General features: G+C 45.5%; 1 protein-coding gene across 1 annotated transcript in view; it reads left to right on the top strand.

Annotated features, from left to right (window-relative positions):
• The window catches only part of REXO1 (RNA exonuclease 1 homolog), a 346,277-nt gene that overhangs the window by 102,029 nt on the left and 224,636 nt on the right, over positions 1-19,612 (top strand). Inside the window, exons 7-8 of the mRNA XM_069218223.1 lie at positions 3,977-4,100; positions 5,530-5,643. Of these exons, the coding sequence (XP_069074324.1) occupies positions 3,977-4,100; positions 5,530-5,643 (238 nt within the window). The remainder of the gene's footprint in view (positions 1-3,976; positions 4,101-5,529; positions 5,644-19,612) is intronic.

Here is a 19,612-nt window from a genome sequence, read left to right as displayed (position 1 = left end):
ATATTCCTCCTGGAAAAGCTTCAGCTGCTCAGCTCAGCTACCCCTGCAGAGGTTTTGCTATCTGGACACTTAATCACCAACACTAAGGGTTGCCTGGACTCATTATATGGTGCCACACCTTAGGTGTACACTATAAACTGAGCCAGCCTCCTACAACTCCATATAATATTATGTAAAAAAAAAAAAAAAAACATAGACCAAACCACTTATAACATTTATTACCTTGCCATTTAGGCAATTGTCAAACATTCCAATGAGTGCAAGTAAAATAAATATTCCCACATTGCATAGGTCTTCAAAAACACCATCACTGAGCAGATTATTCCCTCACACTATATATTATATGGTAATTCTGGCAAGGCATAACACCTATTACAGTGAACACTGAGGGCATAAAATGCAGTGGGTGTATGCCAAATGTAATGTCAGTTCAAAACATCCCCATATCAATATCAAGTACAAAGGCCAGACTATGGAATGGAACTCCTGGATAAGTAATGGTATATATTACCCCAAACAACTAGGCACGTTCTCCAATCCTCTGACCTTCGCAACCCTTCAAACATTGTACTACATTGAGGATCAAGAATTCTATAATTTTCTTTAAATCAGAACTGTGCTATGCAAGTCTAATTCTTAGAAGTGCACAACACCCCCTTTGAACACAGCCCTGGCTTCAGGCATCAGTAGGGGGTAAACAAGCCCTTTGTGTGAGGGCAGGACACAGCCTATACAAATGTAAGTGCACCCCAAGTCCCTCTTTCCCAGCCCAGGGCAGCTGGCTGCGTGAATCTACCCATGCAAAATGTGTCTGCCGGCCTGCCATTGCAGCCTGCATGAAAAGGTGCGTGCACCCTTTCACTACAGGTCACTGCACCAGGACACTGTAAGTTTCCCCTATGGTAGGCCCTCCAAGTCCAGAGGGCAAGGTGAAGGTACTTGTGTGTGAGGGCACCCCTGCATGAGCAGAGGTGCCCCTATGAACTCCAGCTCCACTGCACTGGACTTTGTAAGTGCGGGGAAGCCATTTTACTGACCTGTCCAGCTACATAATGGTAACTCCAGTGCTCCTTCCTGCAAAGCACAGTCTCCTTCATGCTGCTCCAGTGATAGGGGACTCTTCTTCAGGTGTGCTGAGTGGGCTGCTCTGTGACTCCTGTGCCTGCTGCCAGTGGGTTGCCTGTGGGGGCTTCCTCCTTTTCTTGTGACTCTCCCAGCTGCTGAGGGTCACCCAGACTCCCCGCCTTGGGTTGAGTCCTCTGGACCTTGCTGTTCCTCTTCAGCCTTGCAAAACATCCCAGTCTCTTGCATTTGTCAAGGCTTGTTGGTGGTTTTCCAGCACCACTAAATGGCTGTATCTTGACCGCCGATGTGAGACATCACTTGCATCACTTCTGGGACTCCTCCTCATCTCCTGTGCTGCACTGCTGACCTTCTTCGTCCACCGTCGGCCTGGTCCTACATTCACTTAAGGGTGGGTAGTGGCTCCTGCCAGACACTCCATTTCAAACTTGACTTGGTCCCCTTCCTTTGTGGGTCCTCTTCTGTCAGGATCCACCTTTGGGTTCTTCCAGTCTTGGCTGGGTCTTGCATAATCCCTTTCCAGAGTCCTCCTGCTAATTTTGAGGAAAACCAGATACTTAAAACCTCTGCTCTTCTGGTTTCTGAGGGTCACACTGGTTCTCAACTCTTGGGATTCCTAGTTCCCCCAGCTCCTTTATACTGATTCCACTTCCTTGGTTGAGGGGGCTGCCTTTCACATTCCACTTTTTTTGTATATAGTTTGGTCCCCCTCTAGGGCCCTCACTATTTGCTATTGCTATTACCAACACTGATTGCTAATGTGTATATAAAAGTGTGTTTACTTATTTCCAGTTGGGGGATTGCCTATTTAGTACTCTAGTATTTGTATTACTATGATAAAGTACCTTTATTTTTGTAACGCTTTGTGGTTCTTTCATGTCTGTAGGTGCTGTGTGACTATAGTGGTATTGAAAAAGCTTTGCATGTGTCCTACGTAAGTCTTAGCTGCTCATCCACAGGAACCTCTAGAGAGCCCTGCTTCCTAGATACTGCGGATACCTGGACTTGGTATAAGGTGATAAAATCATAGATGCTCACCACACACCAGGCCAGCTTCCTACATACACCAGATACATTTACCAAGCATTACTGTCTAGATGTGCTGGGCCGTCAACAGGCCAATGTTGACCAAGCAGTTCTGTTTACACTACTTCAAACTACTGTAATCCCTACAGGTTAGCAACCGCTTATTGAAGAGGACTGCTAGTCAGTCTATGCTAAGCATGTGTATCTACGGCCACACATCTTGAATGAAAAATGTTACTTATCCAGGAAGCATCTTTTTGTGGTATGTAGTGCTGTAGATTCACATGCACCCACCCTCCTCCACGAGCACGTGTTAGTTAATTTTATAAGTGATTACACATTAACTTAGCATGGACATTTTACTCTACCACACTATGCTTCATATTCCATCCTCACCTGCCTTGCGGGAAACAATCTGGAGTCGATGCCCATGCTCATTACCAGCAAGAGGAGCAGTCCCTCTACCTCCTGACTCTGACTTTATTCAAAGAAAAACAGTGTGCATACTTCAGAGTCCAACACTAGGTTTATGCGAAGGATGTGAATCTACATTACTAAATGCCACGAGTAGACGCTTACTGAGTAAGTAACATTTTCCTGTCTTTGGTGCAACACTGATTTCTGTGAAGGCAAAAGCTTTGTGATACAAAAGGTTTTTAGCATTAACAAAACTAGTTTGCCTATTAGTCGTCTAGAATCTCTTCAGCTTTTCAGTCAATTCTATTAATTAGATCGGCAAGCATTGAAGTGATATTTGAGCATGTAACACAGATTACTTAGAAAAATCTGTCAATGAATTTGGAGAATAAATCTGCAGGGACAAAAGTCAAGAAACTGGAAATTCACAGTATTGCCTGTCACACAGTCCTAACTAAACACAGCCTGCTTTGAGGAAGTCCTTTCACCTCCATCCTGCTTTTATGGTATCTGCGTGTGATATTTGTCCCATCTTTAACTCACAGGTTGGATCCACAGAGCAATGTTCTTTGTTTGCTGATCTTATTTTTTTATTTTTATTTTGTGTTATGTTCACAGGATGACTAAGCAGGCACCATAAAGACTTTAGGTCAGGCACAGAGATTAAACTTATTAGCCAATAGTGGAAAAGTAGGGAGAGGAAGAAGTTTATCCAACATCTCAGATAACCTAAACAGTCATAGATTGATGGGTGTTTGTGATCTCAGTTTGAAGAAATCCAGCTAGTCATTATTATTTGCAGGGGTATGTAAGGATGTTTTTGAGCACTTCTGGTTTGTTTCTTCCTTGAAAGATATTAAAGTTTTTGTCTTGTGCTTTCTGGGGCCACAATGTGTTTTACAAGGTGAACTTTTCTGTGCTTTTCTTGCTTTATGGTTTCGCTTCCACTGGTTGTTGCAGATTAGTTTGTGTGATCAAACAAGGGTGAAGAGGTTTCTGTTACATTTCTGCCCATATGCTTGCTTGAGAATGCTGCTGTCAAAGTCAGGAAATAATATGTAATATATAATTTAAAAGTAGAACCCAGTACATCAAAGCCTGCCATAAATTAGTGTGTAGAGCCCAAGACGGGCTTAACTAAATAGGTTTTGTCTGCTCCTTATTTTACAATTGTCAATCATAGTGCATTGAAAATGTTCACAATTGTAATGTTATGTGTTGTTAAATTGGGTTTGAGCCATAAATCAAAAATAGCCTTTCTCCTCTTTCAGCACCCCTAACTTAGTAGTATATTTCAGAAGAATGATGTGACTTGAGTGGCATTCTACAGCAATCAATAGACCTACCAAGCCTTTGATTGGTATATATTTTAGATGCTGGCTTGAGGATGTCAGGTGACATCAGGAAAAGTATGCAGAGGAAGACAGCTTATTATGTTCTATATTTACAGGCACTTTCTGAGGAGAAGATTGTTTACGATCGCAGCTCAAGTCGAAATATCTATCTGAACGTAGCAGTGAACACAGTAAAGAAGTTGAGAAGTTTGACCCCAGGCTCCCCGTCCTCTGTGACAAGTAAGGAAGCTATTGCTAAGTGAACATGTTTCTAGTAGTTCGCATGTTCCCAATACTGTTTTAAATCTTTCATGTGTATTTTTCTCAGAACTTCTGTTTTATCAGCTCTTAGGACTTGCAAAACTGACAGCTCTGAAAAAAATGCTCAGTTTTTTTGAGAGAGCTGTTACTGTAGGAAAACGGATGCACTACTGGATTTACATCTTTACGTATTATCGTTACATTGTCACCATAAATTATCGTTCCACTCATTACTTTTGACCAGTAGCCCAACTTTCATCATTTCACTTACAACTTTATGAATGCAGCGGTACAGGAATAATTTCCCCTTGCTTGAAGTGACTGTCATTGTGTTGATGTCTTGACGGTGAAAGCAAGACTGAAAAAACAAAAGGCTCAGTCATTGTTGGTAGCTCCATTTAAAATGGACACCCTTAGCCTTGGCAAACCGAAGATCACTGAACAAGTGGACTTGGAAAATCTGTAGGTTGTACTGTTAATTTTATTTTTGATTTGCTTTTAGTATTTTATTAAGTTTAACTACATTTTGGTGTCCATGGCTGTCATGTGGTGGTGCCTGGATATGTGTGATGACTCTTGTGTTGAATCCTGCAATATTGTATTTGACAAGAAGCCAAAAAATGTTAATATGCCAGTACACTTGTAAGTGGTCTGCTTAACTACAGTACTTATGAAGTTCTTTGGATCTAATTTTATAGTAACCCAAATTGCTTTGACTGCATTTGATTCAGAAGTAGACTGCTATAGGTCATTGGCATGAACTGTATACCCGATTTGGGTAACTCTAATGATTTTGCGTTTGTCCACTAAATGATGAAATTAGAAAATTGTCTTCAGTCATCTATGGGTTGTAGTCCCCAGTGTGGTGTTTGTCTTTTTTGTTTTTAGAATGTAGGCCCGAAGGAATGCTTAGTATATGAAAAAGTGACTTGTAGATAATCGTAATTTGTCACCCTGGGAATCTTCGCTTAGGTCACAAACACTAGAATAGCCCCACTATTATCTGGTATCCCTGAACTATTTCAGCTTATACACACTATATATTTGCAGAGAAAACTGTGTTTTAAAATGTAGAAAAGTATTGCTGTTTAGTGCTGACTTTTAATATTTTTATTTGTTTTCCGTGTCCAAATAAATCATAAGCCCTTCCTGCTGCCTACATGTTAAGGGAAGCCATGGAACGCTGAAATAGAGTACCACTCATTTTGGAACCTTTGGCTTTAAGATTCCATCCTTGTGTTGATCATTTTTTAATTTATTGTGATGTCTACTTATCAATTTGGTTGAGTTGAAATCCTTTGTGTATACTTGTTATGATCTTTTTGAAATCCCAGTATTCGTTGCTTTTGCACAACTTCATTATTCTGGAACCAGTCAATGCCTGATTGTTACCTTTTTCTTATTTTAGGTCCTGGGAACAAGAAGACTATATCCCATGAGGCTGTATTGGGAGGAAAATTGGCTGCTAAAACCAGCTTTTCTTTAAACCGTTCTGTGAGCCTCCGTGAAGAGGATTTGACAGGTAACCCAAGTGGATTGCAATTCTTTGGTTGTGAATTGAATATATATTCTGTCATCCCCTGCATAAACTCTTTAAACACTTGTAATGTTTCTAATGTTACTTGTAATTCATTTGCCAAGTTTAACTGGTAGATAACCTGTGCATGTTTAAGATTCAGTTTGACACCTACACTGTTTTATTTCTCTATGCCTCAGTTAGTGTCAGAAATAATGTGGCGGGTGTAGCAAAGTCACTGTTTTTGGCATTGTTACCTCCACTTTTTGCTTGTTATCAGTGTGCTTTGACTGTTCTCACTGGGATCTTGCTAACCTGGACCCCAGTCGTATTCTGTCCTCTAAATGTGGTTGCTTTGGTCCCCTTCACATCCCACAATTGGCATACTGGTGTACCCCTGTAAGTCCCTAGTATATGGTACTTGGGTACCCAGGGCATTGGTATGCCAGGGGTCTCCAACAGGCTGCAACATGTATTATGCCACCCATGGGAGCCCATGCAAAACTGTCTGCATGCCTGCCATTGCAACCTGTGCCAAGGTGCATGCACCCTTTCACTGCTGGTCACAACACCAGGTCACTATAAGTCACCCCCATGTTTGGCCCTTTCAGCCCAAAGGTCATGGTGCAGGCTCCTTTGTGTGAGGGCACCCCTACATGAGCAGAGGTGTCCCTACGAACTCCAGTTCCAATGCACTAGACTTTGTAAGTGTAGGGAAGCCATTTTACCAGTGTACTGACCACTGGACCTGTGTTCCAGCTACATATTGGTAACTCCGAACCCAGGCATGTTTGGTATCATACATGTCAGAATCATACCCCAATACTAATGCCAGTATTGGTGGCATGATTACATGCATTCTGGGTCTCCTTAGAGGACCCCCCCAAGGATTGCTCCTACCAGTCTTCCAGGGTTTGCGGGCAGCCCACGCTGCTGCAGCCCCTCAGACAGGTTTCTGCCCTCCTACTGCTTGACCAGCTCAAGCACGGGAAGGCAGAACAAAGGATTTCCTGTGGGAGAGGAGATGCAACATCCTTTCCTTTGGAAATAGGTGTTACAAGTCTGGGGAGAGGTAGCCTCCCCACGCCACTGGCTTGCTTTGAAGGGCACATTAGGTACCCTCCTTGCATAATCCGGTTTGCATCAGTACAGGGACCCCCAGTCCCTGCTCTGGCGCGAAACCACACAGAGGAAAGGGAAGTGACTACTCTCCTGTCCATCACCACCCCAGGGGCTCCTCCAGGTGACCACTTGATTCTGCCATCTTGGAAACAAGATTTTCAGAGGCCCATGGGAGCATCTGGTTGGTCAGTACAGGTGACTGATGTCGGTTACCCCTCCCCTGATAGGTGTTTACCCTGCAGAGTGACCAAGCCCCCTGTTAGGGCTGTTTAGGAACTCCCTTGCAGGTGGGTCCCCAGTTTTGACGTGGAAGACTCCACGAGGACTTCTCTGCATCGACCTCTTCTGCTCCTGGCCACCGGAACCGCTGCAGGACTTCACAGGAACTGAAGAGCCTGCAACTCCTGAGATGACTTCACCTAGCAACATTGTTTCTCTGGCTCCTTCCAGCAATTGCAACATTTCCACGGCTGTGGATCCTCGGGGGCCAGCAAGACTTCAGCTGCAGCAAAGAAGCAAGAAGGAATCTCTCTTGGAGTGAAGGAGTCACTCCCCTGCATCTGCAGGCACCTAAGGCAAAGACGTCTAGCTGCTGGGATCTGCTCTCCAGTGGACCTGCATGGATCCTCCAACACAGGTAGGTGGTTCTGAGTGGTCCTCTCTGTCTTCTGTCCAACTTGAGAGATGATGAGCCCTTGCCTGTCCTTGCAGGACAGAATCCCTGCGCGCCGCGACTCTTGCAGCAACCAAGACCTATTGACTCCTGCTCCGAGGGATCTTCAGGCTCCAAGTAGCCTCGGCCTCCAGTATTTCACCCTTGCAAGGACAGTCTCCTCTCTGCTTCTCCATCGACATGGGACTCCTCTCCAGGTATGCTGACTGGGCCCCACTGCAACTTACTTTGCCTGCTGCCAGTGGGTTGCTTGTGGGGGTTACGACTGCTTCTGCTGACTCTACTGACTACTGAGGGTTAGCCCGGACTGGCCTCCAAGGGTTGAGTCCCTTGTACCTTGCTGGTCCTCTTCAGGTCTGCAAACACTCTTCTGTCAAGATTTGCACTTGCTAAGGCTTGTTGGTGGTCCTCCTGACTACCGGCCCGCCTATGACGGGCATAGGACATCTTCTGCACAACTTCAGGGACTTCTCTGCAGCTCCTGGACTCCACAGCTGATCTTCATTGTAAGGAAATGCCTCCTTGGCATGGTTGCCCCCTGACTTTTTGCCTTTGCTGATGCTATGTTTACAATTGAAAGTGTGCTGAGGCCTGCTAACCAGGCCCCAGCACCAGTGTTCTTTCCCTAACCTGTACTTTTGTATCCACAATTGGCAGACCCTGGCATCCAGATAAGTCCCTTGTAACTGGTACTTCTAGTACCAAGGGCCCTGATGCCAAGGAAGGTCTCTAAGGGCTGCAGCATGTCTTATGCCACCCTGGAGACCTCTCACTCAGCACAGACACACTGCTTGCCAGCTTGTGTGTGCTAGTGAGGACAAAACGAGTAAGTCGACATGGCACTCCCCCTCAGGGTGCCATGCCAGCCTCTCACTGCCTATGCAGTATAGGTAAGCCACCCCTCTAGCAGGCCTTACAGCCCTAAGGCAGGGTGCACTATACCATAGGTGAGGGTACCAGTGCATGAGCATGGTACCCCTACAGTGTCTAAACAAAACCTTAGACATTGTAAGTGCAGGGTAGCCATAAGAGTATATGGTCTGGGAGTCTGTCAAACACGAACTCCACAGCACCATAATGGCTACACTGAAAACTGGGAAGTTTGGTATCAAACTTCTCAGCACAATAAATGCACACTGATGCCAGTGTACATTTTATTGTAAAATACACCCCAGAGGGCACCTTAGAGGTGCCCCCTGAAACTTAACCGACTATCTGTGTAGGCTGACTAGTTTTAGCAGCCTGCCACAAACCGAGACATGTTGCTGGCCCCATGGGGAGAGTGCCTTTGTCACTCTGAGGCCAGTAACAAAGCCTGCACTGGGTGGAGATGCTAACACCTCCCCCAGGCAGGAATTGTCACACCTGGCGGTGAGCCTCAAAGGCTCACCTCCTTTGTGCCAACCCAGCAGGACACTCCAGCTAGTGGAGTTGCCCGCCCCCTCCGGCCAGGCCCCACTTTTGGCGGCAAGGCCGGAGAAAATAATGAGAAAAACAAGGAGGAGTCACTGGCCAGTCAGGACAGCCCCTAAGGTGTCCTGAGCTGAGGTGACTCTAACTTTTAGAAATCCTCCATCTTGCAGATGGAGGATTCCCCCAATAGGGTTAGGATTGTGACCCCCTCCCCTTGGGAGGAGGCACAAAGAGGGTGTACCCACCCTCAGGGCTAGTAGCCATTGGCTACTAACCCCCCAGACCTAAACACGCCCTTAAATTTAGTATTTAAGGGCTACCCTGAACCCTAGAAAATTAGATTCCTGCAACTACAAGAAGGACTGCCCAGCTGAAAACCCCTGCAGCGGAAGACCAGAAGACGACAACTGCCTTGGCTCCAGAAACTCACCGGCCTGTCTCCTGCCTTCCAAAGACCCTGCTCCAGCGACGCCTTCCAAAGGGACCAGCGACCTCGACATCCTCTGAGGACTGCCCCTGCTTCGAAAAGACAAGAAACTCCCGAGGACAGCGGACCTGCTCCAAGAAAAGCTGCAACTTTGTTTCCAGCAGCTTTAAAGAACCCTGCAAGCTCCCCGCAAGAAGCGTGAGACTTGCAACACTGCACCCGGCGACCCCGACTCGGCTGGTGGCGATCCAACACCTCAGGAGGGACCCCAGGACTACTCTGATACTGTGAGTACCAAAACCTGTCCCCCCTGAGCCCCCACAGCGCCGCCTGCAGAGGGAATTCCGAGGCTTCCCCTGACCGCGACTCTTTGAACCTAAAGTCCCGACGCCTGGGAGAGACCCTGCACCCGCAGCCCCCAGGACCTGAAGGACCGGACTTTCACTGGAGAAGTGACCCCCAGGAGTCCCTCTCCCTTGCCCAAGTTGAGGTTTCCCCGAGGAACCCCCCCCTTGCCTGCCTGCAGCGCTGAAGAGATCCTGAGATCTCTCATAGACTAACATTGCGAACCCGACGCTTGTTTCTACACTGCACCCGGCCGCCCCCGCGCCGCTGAGGGTGAAATTTCTGTGTGGGCTTGTGTCCCCCCCGGTGCCCTACAAAACCCCCCTGGTCTGCCCTCCGAAGACGCGGGTACTTACCTGCAAGCAGACCGGAACCGGGGCACCCCCTTCTCTCCATTCTAGCCTGTGTGTTTTGGGCACCACTTTGAACTCTGCACCTGACCGGCCCTGAGCTGCTGGTGTGGTGACTTTGGGGTTGCTCTGAACCCCCAACGGTGGACTACCTTGGACCAAGAACTAAGCCCTGTAAGTGTCTTACTTACCTGGTTAACCTAACAAATACTTACCTCCCCTAGGAACTGTGAAAATTGCACTAAGTGTCCACTTTTAAAACAGCTATTTGTGAATAACTTGAAAAGTATACATGCAATTTTGATGATTTGAAGTTCCTAAAGTACTTACCTGCCATACCTTTCGAATGAGATATTACATGTAGAATTTGAACCTGTGGTTCTTAAAATAAACTAAGAAAAGATATTTTTCTATACAAAAACCTATTGGCTGGATTTGTCTCTGAGTGTGTGTACCTCATTTATTGTCTATGTGTATGTACAACAAATGCTTAACACTACTCCTTGGATAAGCCTACTGCTCGACCACACTACCACAAAATAGAGCATTAGTATTATCTCTTTTTGCCACTATCTTACCTCTAAGGGGAACCCTTGGACTCTGTGCATGCTATTCCTTACTTTGAAATAGCACATACAGAGCCAACTTCCTACATTCATCTTCCACTGTCAACCCGGATCTTCATCCACAGAAAGGTGGATAGTGGCTCCTGCCCCAGCTGAACACTCCTGCTTGGACTGGACTCTGAGCCCTTCTCTTGCAGGTCCTCTTCTTTTGGAATCCACAGTTGGGTTCCACTGGGCTGGTCCTGTTCTTCCAGCTGCCTTCTAAATATTCCACATCCTTGGGCGGGGGACTTAACTTCACATTCCACTATTTTAGTATATGGCTTGGCCACCCCATCGGGCCTTAGCTATTTTCTGGTATTTCTTGCCAATGCTTGTTATTTTTCTATGCCAATTCCTAATACTTACCATGGATATATAGTGTGTACTTACCTCCAGTTGGGGGACTGCCTATAAGTATTCGTCATTGTTACTGTAACAAAATACTTTTATTTTTGCAACACTGTGTGGTACCTTTCATGTGTGATAAGTTGCTGTGTGACTACTGTGGTATTGCAGGTGCTTTACACTCCTCCTATAGTCTTGGTTGCTCATCACAGCTACCACTAGAGAGCCCTGGATTCCTAGACACGGTCTCACTAAGTAATAGGGGGTTCCCTGGACCTGGTATTGTTGCGTAGGTTCTCGTCCTATTGAGGCTATTGGGTTTGTGTGGCATAATCGCCTGAAATGTGGAGTACTAAGTACAATTCCACACCATGTGATCCCTGTTGGCCTAATCCAGGTTTTCCAGCTAACTATCAGCGCCTCATCTTTACCCAAGAAGAAGGATGATTGTGGCAGCCGGGTGCATGACAAGAAAGACCCCTCAGGGGAATCGTGGTTGATCAGATCTCGTCCCTTTCTCTGTTAGATTAATCTCACACCGGCAAAGACAAACGGAGGCAGATTATAGTTCAATAAGGGTTTATTGAAGTAACGACATCTTAGTTAATATGGCATGCATTGCAATAACTAGGATGATAAAACTCAATAAAAGAAAGATTGTGACAAGGAGAGTGAAACACAAAAACAGTCCCACCATACTGTCACTAGATAAATATATATTTATCCTACCTAAGCCATGTTAGAGCATAGCACAATAAGCCTAATCCGCCCTTTGGGTTTCCCCCCTGGGAAGACATCATCCCCCATACCTGAGTAAGGAAGCCTGTAGTCTAGAGAGACACCATCCCCATATAGGCCAGGAGTTCGGCAAGCAGCTGCAGCAAGGCAGTCAGCAAGCAGTTGTGGTCATCTGGATTGAATTCCTCTTAATGTGTATGGGACAAAGGAGTGTTTTTATAATAAAACAGTTGACATTCTAAAAACGTAGGAATGTGTATGTTTCTGTGAATGTTAGGGACACAGCGTACCACTTTTGCCAGCAACTCTAGCTGCAGCCTTGAGGAAGGCACAAAGTGAAATGAATGTCCTGCTAAGAACATAGTGCTTTCCTAGGCGAAGGAGCAAATAGATAGAGAAAATCAAACAACACCGCAAATGTGGCTATTGCTAGAAAAATAAAGCAATACTGAATAAAATGTATCTGGGTTAAAGTGCACAACGGCAGGCCTAGTTTGCTGAAATAACGTGTCTAAAATATGGCTAAAATAGCTATACAACAGTATAAGATGCAAATACCATACGCGTCCACCACACACTAGGCCAGCTTCCTAGAGATGGTATCACAGGGCTGTTCAAATCGTAGATGTTCAAAAAGGAGCAAAAAGATATTCTAGCAGCCCTGTAGTTTGAGTTAAAGTGGATGTGCACATTTAAGAGGAATGTTAATTCTCCAGTATTGAATCTTTCACAGATTCACGTGGTTGAATCATTCCTCGTTGTCGAAGTGGGAGTCCCTGGTATCATAATAAGTAGTGTTCGTTATAATAGGCTTTTAAAAGGAAAGGAAAGCTCAATTTAACAGCCTATCTGTCCTTTCTTAAAAAAAGGACCAAAGCTATACATTGACCAATCAGGCGACAGCACCCTTTAGAATCCTCACCACAGAGGCTCCAGTTCCTCAGATTTTCTACTGCACATCAGGTGATAGGAGTCTACCTGAGCTCTGCTCAGTGTTTATCTTCAGCGGTTACTTCAACTGAATACTTCTCAGGTCAGCCTTAAAAATGATATTTTATTACAGCCTGGGACATTCCCACCATGTCGGGATCTCCAAGGAAAGGCCTTGTTAAGCCATGTAACACCTGTGGTAAAAAAAAAAAAGACTTTACTCAGAAGACCCTCACAGTGAGCGTATTTGTTGTCTCTATCCAGAGCATAAGATTGTGGACTGCAAAATCTGTAGAACTTTCTCACAGAAAACCCTAAAAGACAGAGAAGGTAGACTCCTCTTGTGGTTGCAAAAACCTAAATCAAAAGAACATACGTTCTCTGGGGACGAGAGTGATGACTCTGTGCAAGGTGAGAAATCACACAAGAGAGAAAGATCTTTCGAAACGGAGCCTCCAGGGCCCCACAAAAAAGCACAAAAATAAATCTCATGGAAAAGAGATGATGCCACATAAGAAATCTTCCACAGGAGTCTCTTGTGAGCTTTCAGCACCGGCTAATAGAGAAAGTTCTGTCAGAAAAATGTCGTTATCTCTTCTTTCTACAGCAAAAATAATTCCTGATTTAAAAAAATTACAAATTTAAAAAATTCCTTCACCATCGACAGCCGTCTCATCGACGATGTTCTGGACGACATCTACGGCCAAAACACCAACTTTCACAACGGTGGCATCGCCTATGATAATGTCCTCCTCTCCATTGTCGTCGACAACCATTGTATCCTGCAGGATTGTGACGAGGCCTCCGTCGACTGAAAAAAAAAAAAAAGTAAGATACTACCGTCGACGAGTACTACAACTAGTGTGACATCCTTGCTGTCATTGATACCACCGTCGACGAGGGGGACCAAAAGGTCATCTTTGCTGACAACGCTACTGTTGTCTAAACCACCATCAACTACCTTTTCGCCAACTAGGCTACTGTCTATGACACCATAGTTGATACTATTATCGTCGACAAAGTTACCTCAACAACCACGTTGCCTTCAACAGCCTTGATGCCTGTAACTGGCCTGTCCCCTGCGGACCAACTATTATGTCCAGAGCACAGCTCCCCAGGTAAAGTCACGCCATTTCCACTGCATCATTTATTAGAAGATGAGTCAGAGGATGAAGGACTTTTTGGAGTAGCGCACAGCCCATCCGAATTGCGGATTAAGTACCGGGTTGATGAAGAGGACGATGACCAGTACTATCATTCCAACGTTTACATCACTAAGAACGTCCAAGAGACCTAACAGACCAATACATGATCAAACAGTCCCTATGCCACAGGACTTGATTTTTAACCTGCAAGCAATGCTGCAGGATTACTATAAATGCTTGAACAATCTGCACCTCCATCGCAGCTTCAGCTGCCTGCAAGATCACCTCTACAATGCCGCCTACTCGCCCTTCTTCGCTATCCTTTTCAGAGATTCTGACGTCTACAATGCCATTAGCGGATCCACTGTCGGACAACCAACATACATCGCAGGATGAACAGGAAGAAGGAGAAATAGGAAATCAAGCCTCCACGTCTTCAGAATGGGACAACTACGTCATACAGCCATCATCACCACCACCACAGCCGCCTCCTGTTGACTCTCCAACGGACGACATTGGTGGTTTTCATAGTATAATAGAGCGTGCAGCAAAAAGGTTTCAGTTACCTCTAAACAAACACTGTTTCTTGTATGATTTTAAGGAACCCAGAGAGAAGTCAGTGAAAGAAATACCCATAATAGATTTCATCTGGCAATAGTGTATTCGTACTATGAAGAATCCAGCCACTATTGCAACGGTCATGCCAAGACTGGATAAGAAATATAAAGTTCCAGACAATGCACCAGCTTGTTTAATAGGACATCCGAAGCCAAACTTTGTGATAAGTCAAGCTGCCCAGAGGCGTTCTAAAAACCCATCAGCACCCATTACACCACTATCTGATAGAGATGAGCGCTGACTCGATTCTATTGGAAAATTATTCTATAGTATGGCAGGGCTGACAGTTCGTGCAGCTAATTCTCTTGTGATTCTGGCAAGGTTTGACAGACAAATGTGGTTGGATATGTCGCAATACATAGATCTCTTTCCAGAGGAGCCTAGAGAAGAAGCCAGGAAAATTCTTCTTGAGGGTCAGAAGGCGTCTGCAGAGATCATAGACTGCGCGATTGACATCTCCGCAACAGGTTTCCGGCAGCTAGCAAGGACAGCTGTGCTCAGAAGACAAGCCTGGCTAAAGGCCACACCCTTTAAGCCTGAAGTACAGAGTAAAAGTTGGGACATGCTTTATGGTGGCGAATCACATAGACAAAGCATTACAGGCTATTAAAACTGATACTGACACTGCCAGATCATTGGGTGCATTGCAATCGAAAAGGCAACCCTTTCAAGGAGCCAGAAGCAGGAATACTTTTTCCTTTCATGGAGGTTTTCAACCATATAGACAGCAATATCAACCCTTCCAAGGACAGAACTGTTCTCAATACACTCAGCAGTATAGACAACCGCCTACTGCAGCCTACAAGCATCCAACTAGGGGAAAACAACCCACCACAGGTGAGACTCTTCAAGGAAGCAATGACCTAACACCAGCGCGGGCTAACCTACATTCCCAGTTACTACACAAATTAGGAGGTCGCGTCTCCCAGTTTTAACACCAGTGGGCACTATAACAACGTACAAATGGGTCCTAGATGTCACATCTCGAGGGCACACCCTCGAATTTATCAACAAACCGCCAAATCGCCCGCCGAAGGGTCCACCCCCTCCATGTCTAAAGTAGCTTCTAAAGGAAATTTCCCTCATGCTATCAAAAGGAGCAATAGAAAGAGTACCATCTACTCAAAAGGGAATGGGGTTTATTCCTGTTTCTTTCTCATCAAGAAAAAAATCAGGAGATTGCAGTCCAAAATTAGACCTTCGCAAACTAAACAAATATCTTTTTTTAAAAAAAACAATCCATTCGGATGGACACCATACAGGACATTCTACAACTTATAAATCACAGTGACTATATGAAATCTATAGGCCTCAAAGGTGCGTATTTCCGCATCATCCAAATCATCGAAAATACCTACAATTCCAGGTAGCGGGTGCTCATTTTCAGTTCGAAGTGCTCCCTTTCGGTTTAAAATCACCCCCTCGAATATTTACAAAGATGCTAGGCCCAGCAGCAGTACGTCTGAGGCAAAAAGGAGTTCAAGTGTTCTGATACTTGGACGATTGGTTGATCAAACCTCCTTCACTGCAAACAAGCACAGACCACACATACATGTGTCTCGAGCTGCTCGAAACCTTGGGTCTTACAGAAAATCTTCAGAAGTCCTCTTTGACTTAAAAACAGCCTTGCTAGGTGCAATTATTAACACCAACACAGACAAAGCAATGGCCTCTTCGGACAGACCGATAAGAATACAACAATTAGCTCGCAATCTAGTCAAAAAAAGGTCTGTTTCAGTTCAGATATACAAATCGCTCCTAGGAATGCTATCTTCTTGCATTCCTTTAATTACGAACTGCAGACTTCACATGAGGCCACTCCAAGAGGGGGTACATAAGCAGTGCAAAATATCTTAGGGTTCCTTCAACGACACCATGCAAATAACCCACGTAATGAGATCTTCCATACAGTGGTGGATGCAGAAAGAGAATTTGGCAGAGGGTCTAACTTTTCTGCCCCCAGTGACAGATTACGTAATAACGACAGAAGCGTCACTACACGGCTGGGGCGCGATCCTGCAGGATCTTTCCATCAGTAGGAAATGGACCAATCCCGACAAGAAAATGCACATCAACTATCTCAAACTCAAAGGCATAGCTCTTGCGCTCTGTTCTTTCCTTCTCAGAATCGAAAAATTATCTGCGCTTATCAGAACGGACAGCATCACATGCATGCACTACCTAAACAAGCAGGGGAGAACACGATCAGAAGCCTTGTCGCATCAAGCACAGGAAATCTGGAACTGGGCGACGTAGAACAAAATATCTGAGTGGAACATTTATCAGGAGCATCCAGTGTGCTGGCAGACGCACTGAGCAGATCGACTTCAACCTGCCACGAATGGGAATTAGACCAGCAAACATTGCAGAACATATTAATCCGATGGTACACGCCAAAACTAGACCTCTTCGCCACCAGGCACAGCAGGAAATGCCAGTACTACGCAAGTTGCCATCACCAAAAAGCGTCATGGGGAAGTGCATTTTCGATAAGATGGTCAAAAATATTTGCCTACCCCAAGCCCCCCGCCATTCCTCTAATCACAAGGATACTTTGCAATAATGAAGAGAGAGCCATGCAGTATCATCCTCATAGCTCCCAAATGGCCCAGGCACAGAACTTCTACTGCTATCGGAAAAACCACACATACAGTTACTGTGCAGTCGGGCAATGCTAACAATGAACAAAGGCCAGATCTTGCATCCCAGTCTGAAGCATCCACATTTAGCAGCTTGGCTTCTGAACACCATGAATTTAAAGACCTAGGCATTCCACCTGATTATAGAGATTCTAGCCAAGGCTAGAGCAGAGTCTACCAATAAATCAAATCATCTAAAATGGAAACGTTTTTGTATTTGGTGCTACCAAAAAAAACTTACACCCATTTTCTTCCAATCCTGAACAAAGTTTACCATATCTTTTGCAACTACCAAAATCGGGGCACACACACTCATCCATAAGAGTTCACTTGGCAGCAATATCTCGATTTAGACGAGAGAACAAAACACCCTCCCTATGGTCATCAAGAGTCTATCAAGCAATTTATGAAAGGGCTGTTCAGAGTTTTTCCTACTGTAAGAAAACCACCTCCTACGTGGCATCTTAATATTTTCTTGAGCCAGCTCATGAGAGCCCAATTTGAGCCTATACATAAGGCAGACTTAAAGTATCTTATAGGGAAAACTGCATTGTTGTTAGCACTAACATCTGATAGAAGACTGGGAGAGATACAAGCCTTTACCATTAACGAGCCCTTCATGCAGTTCAAGGAGGACAGTATACTCCTTAGAATGAACCCTAAATTCATACCTAAGATTCCATTGGATTTCTATCTAAATTAATGCATCATTCTAAGAATATTTTCTCCAAATCCCCAGCCGACTGCTGAACAGACGCTTCACGCTTTAGATATTAGAAGTTGCATTAGATTCTATTTACATAGAACACAACAATTTGGCAAATAGAGCCAGTTAGTTGTCTCATATGGAAACTTCAGGAAAGGCTTTCCAGCAACCAAAGCCACAATCGGAAGATGGATTGCTGAAACCATTCAGTTCTGCCATGCAAAGGCAGGGAAACCATTAACTAGTAGGGTGAAACCTCACTTTACGAGAGCGATATCTACATCAACAGCTCTATTTGCGGGTGTGTCTATCCAGCAGATCTGCAGAGCAGTGACATGTTCTAACAGACACACCTTCAGGCAACATTGTTATTTGCAGCATCCAATTTATCAGCCTCTTCCAGTGGGGCCAGCAGTTTTACGACATCTATTTCAATAAGGTGAGCCATAATGTATTTATCTACCCACCATCAGCTTGCTTTGTATATGCATAAGAATTGAAACTATGGACTGCTGACTATTCTGATTCAAGCATGTGAGTCTGAGACAGATTCAATACTGGAGAAGAAAATAAGGTTCGATGGCATCTGTCGCTGTAGATACACATGTTCTGCATAGCTCGCCATCTGGTGTTGGGTCGGAGTGTTACAAGTTGTTTTTCTTCGAAGAAGTCTTTCGAGTCACGGGACCGAGTGACTCCTCCTTCTGTCTCCATTGCGCATGGGCGTCGACTCCATCTTTGATTGTTTTCTTTCCGCCATCGGGTTCGGACGTGTTCCTGTCGCTCCGAGTTTCGGAACGGAAAGTTAGTAAATATCGGAAGATTTTCGTCAGTATTGTTGCGTTTGGGATCGGCGTAGTTAGATTCAACACCGCATCGAAGATCGACGCGCTCCGGTGCCCTTCGGGGTAGTTTTCGATCCCCCGTCGGGGCCTGGTCGGCCCGACCGCGTGTCGAACAACGCCGATGGAACGGACCCCGTTCCGTTTTTGTCCCAAATGCCACAACAAATACCCGTATACAGACCAACATTTGGTCTGTAACCTGTCACCTGAGCACAGTGAGGAGACTTGCGAGGCCTGTCGCGCGTTCCGGTCCTGAAAGACACTCCGTGACCGTTGAGCCAGGAGACTTCAGATGGTGTCCACGCCGACAGAGCACCGAGAGTTCGAGGAACAAGAGGAAGAAGAAACCTTTTCGATCCACGAATCGGACTCCAAGGAATTCGACGATCAAAGAGCCGTGAGTAAGACGTCGAAAACAACACATAAGAAAAGTGACAAGGCCCAGGGGACGCCACTGCCACCAGGCCATGGCTCCACCCATAAATTCGGTGACCGACCATCGGCACCGAAAAAGGCCCAAACAGTGCCGAGATCGTCCGACTCCGGTCGAGACACCGGCACGCAGCCTTCTCGGGATCGAGAAAGTGCTGGAGAAAAGCAACGACTCCGAGATAGCGGTGTAGAAACGGCTCGACGCCGAGACAGCGGCACCGCCGAAGATCGACGCCGAGAGGTTTCGACTCCAAAAAAGAAAAAAGCCACCTCGGAGCCGAAAAAAGATACAGGCAGGGTTTCGGTGCCGAAACAACCCGTAACCGACCCAGGTCCAGGCTCTTATACAGAGGAGCAATCACTGTCCTCTCAGATGCGAAAGCATAGGTTTGAGGAAGAGCTGCAATCCACCGAAGTGGACCATATGCAAAAACGTATTTTCATACAGCAGGCAACAGGAAAAATAAGCACCCTTCCCCCTATTAGGAGAAAAAGGAGACTGGAGTTTCAAACAGACCAGGCGCCACAAACAAAAATGGTGAAAAAGGTGACTCCGCCACCCTCTCCTCCACCTGTAATTAACGTCTCACCAGCGCAAACTCCGTCACATTCCCCGGCTCACACCACCATGAGCCAAGG

This window comes from Pleurodeles waltl, chromosome 12 (assembly GCF_031143425.1).
Source record: "Pleurodeles waltl isolate 20211129_DDA chromosome 12, aPleWal1.hap1.20221129, whole genome shotgun sequence".
Lineage (NCBI taxonomy): Eukaryota > Metazoa > Chordata > Amphibia > Caudata > Salamandridae > Pleurodeles > Pleurodeles waltl.
The sequence above is the reverse complement of the archived record's forward strand: the minus strand, read 5'-3'. Positions and strand labels throughout refer to the sequence as shown.